Here is a 12,790-nt window from a genome sequence, read left to right as displayed (position 1 = left end):
CCTGTAAGTGTAATATGAGAAACAGCTACACATTTCTCCATTATATTATTAAAAACACTTCTATTTTTCCCATGCTCTAAACTTTCAGGCTTTAGGACTATTTTTTGACAAAAGTTTTTTTTTGTTGTTGTTGTTTTTAATTGTGAATTGTAACATAGATGATGGCTACCTGGCTCAATAATTTCCTTAATATACAAGTATGGACAAAATTTCAGTTTCTCTCTAAAATCATTTAATGAAGACTTTTCCAACTCCTTCCTTCCAATGTCCCAAATTTCAATATCAAGACCATTAAAGATTTTAAACTTGTTGCTTTTAGTATAATAACTATAGTAAGAAGGCTGATTTTGCTATTACAATGCTTTATATTCCCATTACTGTAACATCCAAGTACATTATCATACTCATAGCATTTGAATAACAACAGATATAAGACAACTAAACAACTGTACAGTCATACTCATAAATTATAGTAAATGAAGTAAAAATGAAATTATAAACAGAAAATAATGAATGGTTTATTTAGTGATATCAAGCTTCAGCAGCACTACCAGTAAGTTGGTTGACCTGACATACATTAGGAAAATAATCCTTTACTCTTTAGACTGCTCTCTCTCACGCCAGGCAATTTTCATCCACTGAACTGCTTGTTCAACCTAGCCGCTACTACTGACACCAAAGCAGAGAGGAAGACACGGATATTCTGCTTTTGCCTAGATATTCTGCTTTCAGGGTGAAAAGATAGTGTATTTCTCACCTCTGTCATTTCTTACCACTCTGTTATACGACATTTAACAGAAATTTCTGACATTTTGAGGCAGGCCTCAAAGGTGAATGGAGTAAACCCCTGCATCAAAGGAAATTAACGTGGCTGCTTCTGAAAACGCTGCCTCCCAGCAAACATCAGCGCTCACCTCGCGGGCCCGAACAAGGGCAGCAGCCCCCCGCCTGGCGCGGCTGCCCCCGCCGAGGACATCCCCGTCCTCGGCCGGGCTCCCGCCTCTCCCTGCGAGTCTCTCGAATCCCACAGAGGCTCTCAGATGGCACTGGGTGCTGCGTCAAGCAGCTTAACTGAGCCCTCCTTGATCTGATCGCCAGACTGGGTGATTTAATTAGCACCTCTCCGCTGCTGTTATCTGTGTCCTCTTAGCACTCAACGCAGGACATTTTCAGTGTGATTTACCAATGACTGACTGCCAGAGACAGCAGGAGACTGAAAAGGCAGGAAGTATTTCTCAATAAGGTCTTTCCTACCTCCGACCACACAACTTCATGAACAGGAATAACTCACTCGCATACCAGAAAGTGCTTTTGCATTCGTGAAAAACACGTTTCAAGAAAAAGATACAAGAAGAAAAAAAGATACACAGCTCTTCTGGACACTAGAACAGTTTTGCATTGTGAAGTCTCCTCTGGACCCAGAAAGCAGTTCTGCACTTGTGAAAAACACCTCTCAAGAAAAAATACAAGAAGAAAAAAATACTTCTGGACACTAGCTGAGATGTGTATTCCCAAGACCTGTGGAATATGCCTTTATTAGCCCAGTTACTTTGGGGGAGGAGGGGGAAACAGAGAAAAATGGCCAATAAAAAATGCTTTCTCATAATTTGTATTCTTATTCACATAGCAGATGAAGAAAAACCTGTTTTTAGCCCTTCTACTGAACTATGTAACTAAAAAAACATGGCCAAAGGCTACAAAGAAAGACCCATGTACTACAGTCTAATAGTAATGCTGGGAAGAGTGCTTGGGAAAGGATAAGGAGCCCATACTGCGTACGCTGAGGCTACAGCTTCATGCCAATGCCTTGGACATAAGCTCTTCTTCTCCCTCCTCCCCTAACCCCTCTGACAGGGCCACAGACTGTACAATGAATTCAGCTCTGGCAAATTGGCTCTGCATTTCAGAACCTAGTATAGTTGTTGCTCAAAACACAATTCTAGAATATTTCCAAAATGTGGACAATGTCCTAAATCACAACCAGTGGAATTTCTATATTCCTTTCATCTATACTTTAAATCTATGGGTATTTTATTTTCTGTTTTTTTTTTTATTTTTACTTTTTTTTTTTAATTAGAGCTCCACAAATATGCGTAGTTCTGACTAATTTTACCTGCTGTATCAATGGAATTTCTCTACATATGCAGGTCCACATGCAAGACAAAAATCTGAAGATCCATTTTAAAATATTCTGTATTTGTCTTGCAAAGATATATATCATATAGTAGTCTTTTTATTGTGTAAGGACTATGGTCATTTATATTAAGTGAAACCTGGACTAATAAATGCATTTTGAACAACTCAAAAATCAATAGTAGAACTTGTCTTGATGTCAGTCGTATAACTGCTATAAGATTATTGGTATTTTACTATGACTAAGAAATTCTACGCACTTGCTCTAAATCCTCATTTGAAGAATTAAATGAATAATTTTTAGAGGTGCTGAGTGTCAGCAGCATAAACCGATGTCAGTACGATTTGGGACTGCTACTTTCAGGCTATTTTTGAGGTTCTGGCATTTGGATTTGAAGATTCTAGTTATTTCAGTATTTTAAGCATATTTTTCACCCTGGATGAAAACCTTTACAGTATTGATTCAAGAATTCATTCAAAGAGCCAAAACAAAGTTTAGAAGTTGATATACTCTTCATTTGAAATTTGAAATGAAGACCTTCCTTTTTTCTGCACGTATGTGAAAGATCCAAGGGCATTTTCACAAAAGGTTATTCTTTAGAGTACAGAGGCAAACTTGCTTTTCTCACTCCTGCTGTGCAGTATTCTTATTGACCATTGATTTGCCACAGCTGTGTCCCTAGAATATTAGGAATATATAAACCTGACAAACTCAAAGGTACGCGAAGAAAATTTCTATTTAAACGCCTATTAAACTGCTTTGCAACTGGAGGTGCTGCAGTAAAAAAAAAAAAAAAAAAAAATCAAGATTGTTAAGTTTCTCTTTCTTTATTAATTTTGTCTACACACTTATTTTAAGTGTGTTCTTTTAATACTTCCTCACCTCCCTTAAACACATTCCATGTGTAGTGACTATTTGTAGTGGCAAATCCATACCGACTGTTCCCAGCTCATTCCATACGTTATTAGTAACATTTCACTCCTCTTTGCCTCTTCCACGATGCTTTTAATTCTTTCTTACTTTTAAAGTAGTCACAGTGAAAGCACTTAGGTTGACAATACTTATAGCTGTTCTAATCTGCCTCTTTGTGGTCTATCGAGTCAATGATCTGAAAACTAAAAACTGTATAATTAGACACTGACATGTCCAAAGGAACTGTTATGGTCTATCATGTCAGAGGCACAAGCACTGACCCAACAGACTGTAACAGTTTTGGTCTGCTGGATTAGGAATCAATGTTTTAATAACTCCCTAACGCCGTATTTATCCAGTTTCCTGAATATAACACACTTAAACATTTTAAAATTATGCATTCTTTCAACATCCTCTGATAGTGAAGAAGCCAGTATTAAATATTAAATAGATAATTCTTTAAAAATGTTAATAAATCCTTTTTTTCTTTTTAAAGTATGAGTGGAAAAAAACATATTTAGTTATTACAAACTTTTATTTTAAAGTAAGGAACTCCCAAGTTATAACTCATTTTATAACCTGATGTAGGCTAGATGTATTAAACAAAAAGCAAGGATACTGAGCTTGGTATGTAAATGTCAAAATAGATGTACGATTATTTATTTATTTATTTATTGAAAACAAGCACTTAACAGCTCCCACTATGCTTAAGAAGGAGCTGGTAGCAAAGGTACTCAGCATCTTTGAAAACTGGAGCATTTTTACATGCCAGATATGAAAGTCTAGGCTTTAGCTTGCCTTTGCTTCTCTCTCAAATTTTTCTTCAGGATTCTCAGCATGAATGACAAACCAGTGTTTCCCTGCCTACGGGGATTCTTAATGTTACAGAGATGATGGCTGGAAACCACAGGAAAAAGGAGCAGAATCAGCATACAAAGAATACCTGTTCTGACATGATAAAGGTCTCGTGCTAGATGTTTGCCACCATTCTGGGCAAGGAACCCTAACCCTTTTCACTACTCTATTACCTTAGTTTTGAACTAGTGAAGTAGTTTTAATAGTTAGGTGGATATTACATCAACACTGACATCACACATTGGGAATCAACTCCTCAAAGTGTCAAAAAACATGTTAATGCTACCAAATATTAGAAGGATACATTAAAACATCAAGTGTACAACATAACTCTCCAGACCTGCTAGGGGATCACGTTTTTATTAAATGTAATTGTTTGTTGAGTTTGACTACGTGAATGTGACTCCCTGCGTCTCCCCAAAAAGCGTTATTTCTACCACATTCTAGAGCAAACCAGGCCTCAGTCATTAGAAAGTACTATATGCAGCACATTTTTATTTCAGGAAACTCCTTTAAAATTGCTCTGTATGAAACTCTCTGTTCATAGTATTTTTTATCTTCATATATTTGATTTTTTTTCATCTTTGATTTGTTTTCTTTTTTGCTATATTCTCTTTATTCATAATCATCCAAATTGTTTTCTAATTCCTTCACTAAAATGTACTGTTACGGCTATACCATGCGTTACCTACTCCAGAATTTCCCAGAACTGTGACTGGATTATGAATACGGATTATGAAATACTAGCATGATGCCAGTGATCATCTACTTTGCCACAGATTAGATATAAAGACATACCAGTCTAATAAGCAAATGCCTAAATCTATTACTTCTCTACAACAGTAAAGTGAATGATTTCATTTTTATTCACAGTATTAGGGAATAAAGAAGCTTTAGCTTCCACATAGGATAACCTGAATAAACTAGACCAATCAAACATCACCAGATCAAACCTAGATTTTTGAAGCAGAAAAGTCATTTTATGTATGTTCCATCATCACTGTCATAAAAATCTTTACACCTGTCAAGATGCCACCTGGCCTCTTTGATTTTCAAAATTTGGGTAGCTCAGGCTAGGGCCTCACAATTGACTATATGACTTTTGCTTATTTATCACCCTCAGTCTCCTGAACTTCTCTCTGCATTCCTCTACATTAAACTTGTATAGCAAACTTCAAAAAGGCTTGAAGGTTCCAGCTGAGAACCAGCTGAGAGCAGAGAAGTGAAGATACTGCTGTGTCTTGTTCTTTTTTTTCTCCTCAAACCAATCACTTCAGGAAGCAGAACTATGCATAGGAGTTCCTTCTCTTAAATCTTAAAAACTGCGATCATTAAATGAATGAAGTACCACTGTTTAAAATATTAATCTTTCTATGAAACTATTTAATGGTAAATTAAACTCTGTCTGAAGATGCTATGATATTTTATATGCTGTCAAAGCCCTAATTTTTGGTATATATCATTAGAAAGATCCTCAATAAGAGAACATAATCTGAATAAAACTATAATAGTATCATTCATTTTTATTCATAAAATAGAAGATCTTGAAGTCTACATCATCCAACGAATCACCACAATCTACAAAAGTTCGCATTTTGTGTTTTATGCATTTTTATTCTTCACTCTGCTTTTTGATCCTTTAATGAGCATGTTTGCAATTAAATCAAATCTGTTTCTAGTGTTCTATTTTAAGATAATTGGACTACAAATATCAAGTATTACTCTCAACTACTTTCAAAAAGAGAATTGGAAAAAATATTAAATTATATATCAGTAGACACTATTTTGACAAAAATAAAGACATAATATAGGAGTGTTAAAAACGTAAACTATTGGAATATCAGGATTTTACAGGGAGTAAAACTTCAGATCTGAAAGATACACAACTTTCATATGACATAATCTCCTGTCTCAAATTTTGTACAAAATCATATATATGCCCAAAGAACATGTAACACAAACTAGTAAGGACAGAAAAATACATGTTTTATACTAAAAAAGTTATGTTTAAAATGTTTCAGAATATGCCTTGTTATTAGCTTTTTTCAAAAAGAGAGGGAGAGGAGAAAAAAAAATTAGTCAGCTTCCAGTGATGAGGGATATAATCCAAACACCAAAAAAAGTGGATGGGAATCTTCCCATTGTTTGTAGCAAGATTTAAATTAGACACTGCATTAGAAAAAGAGAGTTAATCTCAGAGCAAAATACCTCTGTACGTATATACGTGTGTGCATGCGCATGTGTGTCTGTGTGTGTGTTTGTGGGTGGGTGATGGATGGGGAGTGTGTGTGTGTATATATATGAATACACAACCATACATATATAAACACACTATTATCATCGTTAAGTGTTTAGGGTTAGCAAGCAGCACAGGGCTAATCACTGTTACTGGGGTTTTGTTTCGTTACACTACCTTATACACTTTCATAAATATTGCTGACAAAGTTAATATGCAAGAAAGGAACATTTTTCTTACTCTGATCAAAGATGCAATAGTCAAATCATAAAACACAAAACCAATAGCCAATCAATGTGAATAAGTCTGCCCATAGGCTTAATTCAAGCAAGCCATTCACTGAGCTATGTGATGGATCTGTCAAATCCAAAGAGCATTACAGACATACTAGCAACACCAAGTGAACATGCAATGACAAAATGACAATACGCCCCACTGCCATGCTTCGACTCATTCTAGGTCATAAATATAAAACTTGATGACTTTGCTACTTTTCCTTACTTCAGGCTTAGATAGAAAACTAACAACTAAATTTTTTATTTATACTTTTAAAAATATTACCTGAAAGCTAAGTAAAATCTGTACTGATATTTTATTGACATCTGATTTAGTGTCTTTTGGTATGCCATTGGGATTTATTTTTCCAAACAGTATGAGTTTAAGGAGTTTGGGAGGCAAAGCTCCAGAATGGTGAAAAACATATGTAGGCCAGTTGGTCCCTTTTTATCAGTTATAAGAAATGAGAAATTTATCAGTAACATTTTAAATACTAGAAAAATAAAGGTGACATTTTTGTTCCAATTCTTCAGAGAGGCTCAAATTTTTAAGAGCAATCTAATATAGATCGTATGGAATAAGAACCCTGTTCTATGTTTTTGAGTTATATTCAGTGATTGTATTGCTTTATAAATGAAATAAAATGCCTCTTTTTGGTTTGGGTTATTGTTTTCTTTCTGTTTTACAAGTCTAAGAAGCAACTGGAGATATCTGCAAGGCCTACTTCAGTTCCAGATTTATTTTTATGAGCACATGATTTTTCTTAACAAATACTTAGGATTTTGCTTTCATTTGTTTCCTTGCCACCTGATTCTCCCCCATATATCCATTCTTTGCTTATTCCCAGCAATATTTTCAAGTGTGACAAACACGGATACCATTGCATTTCTTCACAATAGAGCTCTATTACAGTGATCATTATCCATTGACTTGCCGTATTGATTCTGGAGTCCCAAATCTTTCTGTTAACCTTTATTTTTAATTTACCAAAACATGTCTCCAATCTAAAGATTTGTTCTTTTCATCTCCGCAATTAAAGAAACATGTCAGACATGGAACCTTGCCATTCATCATGTATATGATCTGTGACTGAAAAAATAATCTTTTAAAATAAAGTATGTCTCTGCCTCAGTACTATATACTTGTTGGCACTTGCTTCATTTTACTGCGCATGGTTTTAATATGTAATATTAAATATTAAATGTACAGTAATTATATTTAATTTACAATTAAATTAAATAGGAGTTGATATCAACACTGAAAAGGAGCAGTGTATAATCAAATATGGACTCTTCAATATTATCACAGGGCAGCAGGAGATTATTATGTTGAGAAGAACAGATAGAAGCAATCGTACTGAACTGTATTTCAGCACTTACACTATTAATGATTCACAAAAGTGTTGCTAAATTACATTCAGTGAAAAATCAATGAAAAGTTAATAAAATTAACACAAATTGTAGTTGTGAGTAATCAGAGGTATCCATGTTTGCATATCGTTTCACATACATAAAGAAACGTTGGAGCAGGTTGTTTCTGTTTTGTTTCCTATGCTAGCTTTAGGATTCCCCAATAAAGAAATTCAATTACAGTATCTGTAATTATCACAAGATTCCATATTCACTTGGGGGAAGCAAGTCAGAACTGATGGGTAACCACATTTAAAAAGAGAAACTAAATTAAAAAAAAAAAAAAAAGCCAAAGATATAAAATTCATGTAAGATACCTAAAATTATGCGGAAACTCTTGTTATTACAATTCTAATTATACACAAAGTGCATCTGAAAATTAGAGAGTTTTTTCAAAAAAATAGTTAAGGATAATTAATACTGATCATTAATACTGATACCGTCTTAAGCTCTCTTTACAGCATTTAAGAACACTATCTTCCTCTTAAGCAAATTCTTCTTTTTCATTGTCAGAGTAACTTTTAGTAGCATTTACTCTCTACAAATGGCAGAACATGTGATTTGTTTTATGAGAAGGTACACTAATTCATAATTAAAGATTTAAGAGTCCTCTGGATATTGTTCAGTTTCTCCATGTAACATGCAGATTTTCAAAAATCCATTTATTCATAGGAATAAGCACCCTATAAAATGACCCAGAGACACCTGAACGATATCTGGCAAAAAAAATGGCTAACCACAGGAGGTTATTTGTAATTTTGTCCTTTCAGTTGACTAAGTTTTTAGACTCAGGAACTATTTTGCCTTGTAAGCTCACTGAAGAATCCCAGCCCTACGTCATGCTAACAACACGCCTTTGTGGAAATGAAATGGAACTACAGAGTAGCACTTCGCCTTGGAGGTTACCCTCAGTAGAAACAGGACATTGCAAACAAAGGGCAAACAGCAGGATCTACTTGATATTATTCATCCGAAATGAATAGAAAGTAACTTGCTTACCTGTCTGACACAGCATGCCTCAGCCACACATGCAAATTGTTTTATTCACATAACTACGAAATGTATCTTCATTACCCAGAATAAGCATTTGAAAGGCAAATACGCATGCAGAGCATTGTAACATTCAGACCATTGTACTGGTCGTATTTCTAAAAATACGGAATCCATGAACAGCACTTCAGTCTAAGAAATAGTTCACTGAAATGTCTTAATCTGTTGATTTCTTTAAGAAACAGACACATTTAAAAACAATGTCTAATTTAGCATTTATTTTTCAATACATTTCAAGACTTAAGAAATTTTCTCCCTGATTTCAGGGGAAAATTTTCTTGTATCAGGAATAGAGAAGTGCGACCATACTTCTTGCTGCTGTTCTGAACCATAAGATCTGCATGTTTCTATCTTTTGCAATACACATTCCTCCCTTTATGACTGCACACTTTTCAAGTGCTTGAAAAGTGTTAACAGTGGTGAAGATTTTATTAAAGCTACAATTTCTTAAGAACAAATAGCATATTCTTTCTATTCATTACAAAGTCATGTCCACACACTGCAAAGAACAATACATATTTATTTTTATGCAGTTTGAAAAAAATCTTATTCCAATTGAAGTCAATAGCAATTCGGACACTGAATGCAAAAGGACCACAATTTTCATTTTATAAGTAGAAGAGTTAATTTCTTTGACATTCCTGTTAGATTACAGAAGTCTTTGCATGTTTCTCTTATGCAGATTTTAATAATCTTTCATTCCTAATACTATTTTCACCAAATGCAGTTTATATTTTTAGGATAAAAATATACAGCAAACAATGCATAACTGAATTTTTTCCAGCATTCCAAAAAATGTCTGGAGAGAAAGCAAATGGAAAAAGAATTGTTTTGATTCGGATAGCTCAAGCTTGGATACAGTTCATTCTCAATTTCCACTGACTAAAACAAAATGTCAATAGGAACTGAGAGCATTCAGTAGGTTTTGGGTTCTAAATCAACTGAAATAATACTTGTAAGACAAATAATGATCTCAAGTAGCAGACCATCATAAAACTGTACATATATTTATCTACACTGCACAAGGGTCACAGACATTAACTGGATGATCTACAGCTTGGGAATGTGCATGTCTCATGCCTGATTCTCAATTAAGGCCTAAAATCTCTCAATTTATGGCTATTCATGGATTATAATAAAACAGTCTGCTTTAGAAACCACAGTTATCTGCAGAGCAACAAGACAGTTATGAGACTTAAACAAGGCAAATTCATAAAATCATCTTCAACTTCCACTGCTCAAATATTTATTAGAAATACATTAGCTCTTACCTGTCACTGTAGGCAGCTGCAGTGGCAGTGGCAGGCTGGGCATACCGGTAGGCAGCATAACCACCCTGAAACACAAACTCACGTTCTAATTGCATTGCTACAGCAGTGTAAACAATGTATTGCAAAATCTAGCAACAAGCGATTGAAATACTGTTGTCATGCTGCAAATCCAGTTAAGGTGGTCAAATGCATATTGAATATTCCAGTGAAAGGTTAAGCAAAATTTAGCACCAACAATTTGTACTTGTTAAGATTTGTCCCAGAGATCAGGAGAAACCAGTGGACTCCATTCATCAAAATAAGCTTCTTATAAGGCAATATTGCATTCTTCTACAGGCTTTCAAGTAGCAATTGTTCTTATGAATGAGGTGTAGGCTACATTACAAAAAAAATGTAAGAAAAAAAAAAGCCTCAGCTGCTAATCAATTTGGGGGGATTTGTACAGTGAATTAATACTTAATGTCATGTAAGTTTCCATATTATACATAAAACTATAAAGAAGAAGGAAAAATCTCTTCCTTGCTGAATTAACATTCAGTTGTATGTAACAGTAATTGCAGCTGTTCAATTAAGCAAACAGGACAAACAAACACACATTTGAAAGGAATTGTGCGCAGTGATGCATTGATTATCAAACTGTGAAAACAGCAGAGCTTCCTATTCAATGGACCAGGGCGTTATATCAACCATCGCAAAATGATCTCAGCATGCCAATTAGCAAGCAGAGGCCAGTCTCTGCAGATAACACAAACACTATTTACGTTCCAATTAGAATTCGCCACCCCAGAGTCCTCTGGGATGTGGGATCGCCCTACTTCCCTTCCCATCTCCCCCCCTACCTTAACAAAGAGAGGAAAAGGAAACTATCCGATCTCTCAGCTTTGAACGAAATTCTCCCTCTTGCTAAAGTGTGCGTTTTAATGGATTGATCTTTTTGTTTTGAAGGCTGTATTCACGCACGGTAATACGCTGAAGCATGAATAGGCTACTCTGTGTCAACTCTTACTAAAATAGTATTTTATTTTTACTGTAGAAACTTGTATGAGTATTGTATTTTGATTTCACAAATAAAAGAATCACTCTTACCTTCCAGAAAAGTAAGAAGATCATTTTGCTGACTGTTACAACCTATTTCCCTTTCTACTCCTTTGCTTGGTAGAACGCATTCACCCCTAACAGACGTAAGTCACTTCTGGTTCAAAGGTCTGAAGCAGTTTATTTGGGGGAATAACCACCCACTGCTCAGCTGATAATGTCGCATCGCCCCAGGAATAAACATATGTTCTACACATATTGACAGCCAGTTAGAAACTCCAGGCTTTGAATTGTCAACACACCTGAGGAACATGCGTTCGGACTTTTTTCAAGCACTTACCTAAAGAATATTAGTTACCTACTCAGTTTTGGTAAGCTCCCTGCCCCCAAGCCATTGTTGAGACCAACCCTAGAGTAAGGTAGTGCTTTCATATACTATACATGCTGTATACTATATATGTGATACACACTGCCTCTCTTGCAGCAAGCTGCTGCTTCTGTGCAAGCAAAGCATTGACAAAAAACATATTTGCTTTCGAGCATTTGATTTTTATAAAGCAATAGGTGACAAATAAAGGACTAATAAATGTATAATAGGTAAATATTGCTTGCAGGTATTTTCATATGGGCAATTAGATAACAAGTAATGAATGTCACCAAGTGTAAACAGAGCCAGTAAACACTGAAGCTGATGGAGAAGATAATGGAAGTGATACACTTGGCCTGGCTTGTGCTACCAAGAGAAAGGTAAGAGTTGATACAGTGTCATCTGTTCTCCCTTCAGTTTTCTTTTTTCTTTTTCTTTTTCTTTTTTTTTTTTTTTTTTTTTTTTTTTTTTTTTTTTTTGAAATCTAAATATCTCTGCTATCATTCAATACCAAATGGGAAAAGTAGAAAGAGGATATTCAACTTTACGAGATTGTTTCAAGATCCAGTTCTGAAAATCTGTGGAATATGCTGATCCTAAATTAGCCTCAGGTATGATTTCTCTGCATGTCCTAATACTCCAATTCTAAAAGCCTTTACTTAAATGGGAGAGGTCACTTCACTTCAATCTAACTAGGCACACATAATGAAGTAGAAGACTGAGAACAGGCCACTACCTAAAAGGATCAGTATTGCAATATTCTTAATCAGACTAAAATAAGCACAGTTCATATACTGACTGCTCTTAAATCTGTAGACAGCAGGCTCTGTAAGAATTGTTTTTCTTTCCTTTATTTAAATACAATTGAAAATTGGTCTGTCTCTGAAGACGGACTCTTTATTGTTCAGAACCTGCTTTTATGCTTACATTTTGATTTGCATTCATCAGGGAAATGCTGCTGAACAATCAAGCTAAACTCTGAACTTTATTAAGCTGCTTTGGATTCAACAACCAGGATTAAATTCATGAGAGTCCTGAAAAGACTGAGTCTAAAGCAATAAAAAGGAAAAGGGACGTAACTTATTGAATTTGCCTCAATAGTTTTGAAAACTAAAGGCAAAATGTCTACATACTTTGATATCAGGTTACTTGAGTCACAGTTCCCTATTAGCCCAGGTAGTAATTTCATATTTATAGCATACTCTATTACAAAATTACACTTAAAAACTTTCTTAAGCAAGTAAG

General features: G+C 34.9%; 1 protein-coding gene across 1 annotated transcript in view; it reads right to left on the bottom strand.

Annotated features, from left to right (window-relative positions):
- Positions 1 to 12,790, bottom strand: part of RBFOX1 (RNA binding fox-1 homolog 1) — a 1,388,408-nt gene that overhangs the window by 21,043 nt on the left and 1,354,575 nt on the right. Inside the window, exon 16 of the mRNA XM_062588818.1 lies at positions 10,144 to 10,208. Coding sequence (XP_062444802.1) covers positions 10,144 to 10,208 — 65 coding nt within the window. The remainder of the gene's footprint in view (positions 1 to 10,143; positions 10,209 to 12,790) is intronic.

This window comes from Rhea pennata, chromosome 15 (assembly GCF_028389875.1).
Source record: "Rhea pennata isolate bPtePen1 chromosome 15, bPtePen1.pri, whole genome shotgun sequence".
NCBI classification, from domain to species: domain Eukaryota; kingdom Metazoa; phylum Chordata; class Aves; order Rheiformes; family Rheidae; genus Rhea; species Rhea pennata.
This window is presented reverse-complemented; position numbering and strand designations above follow the sequence as displayed.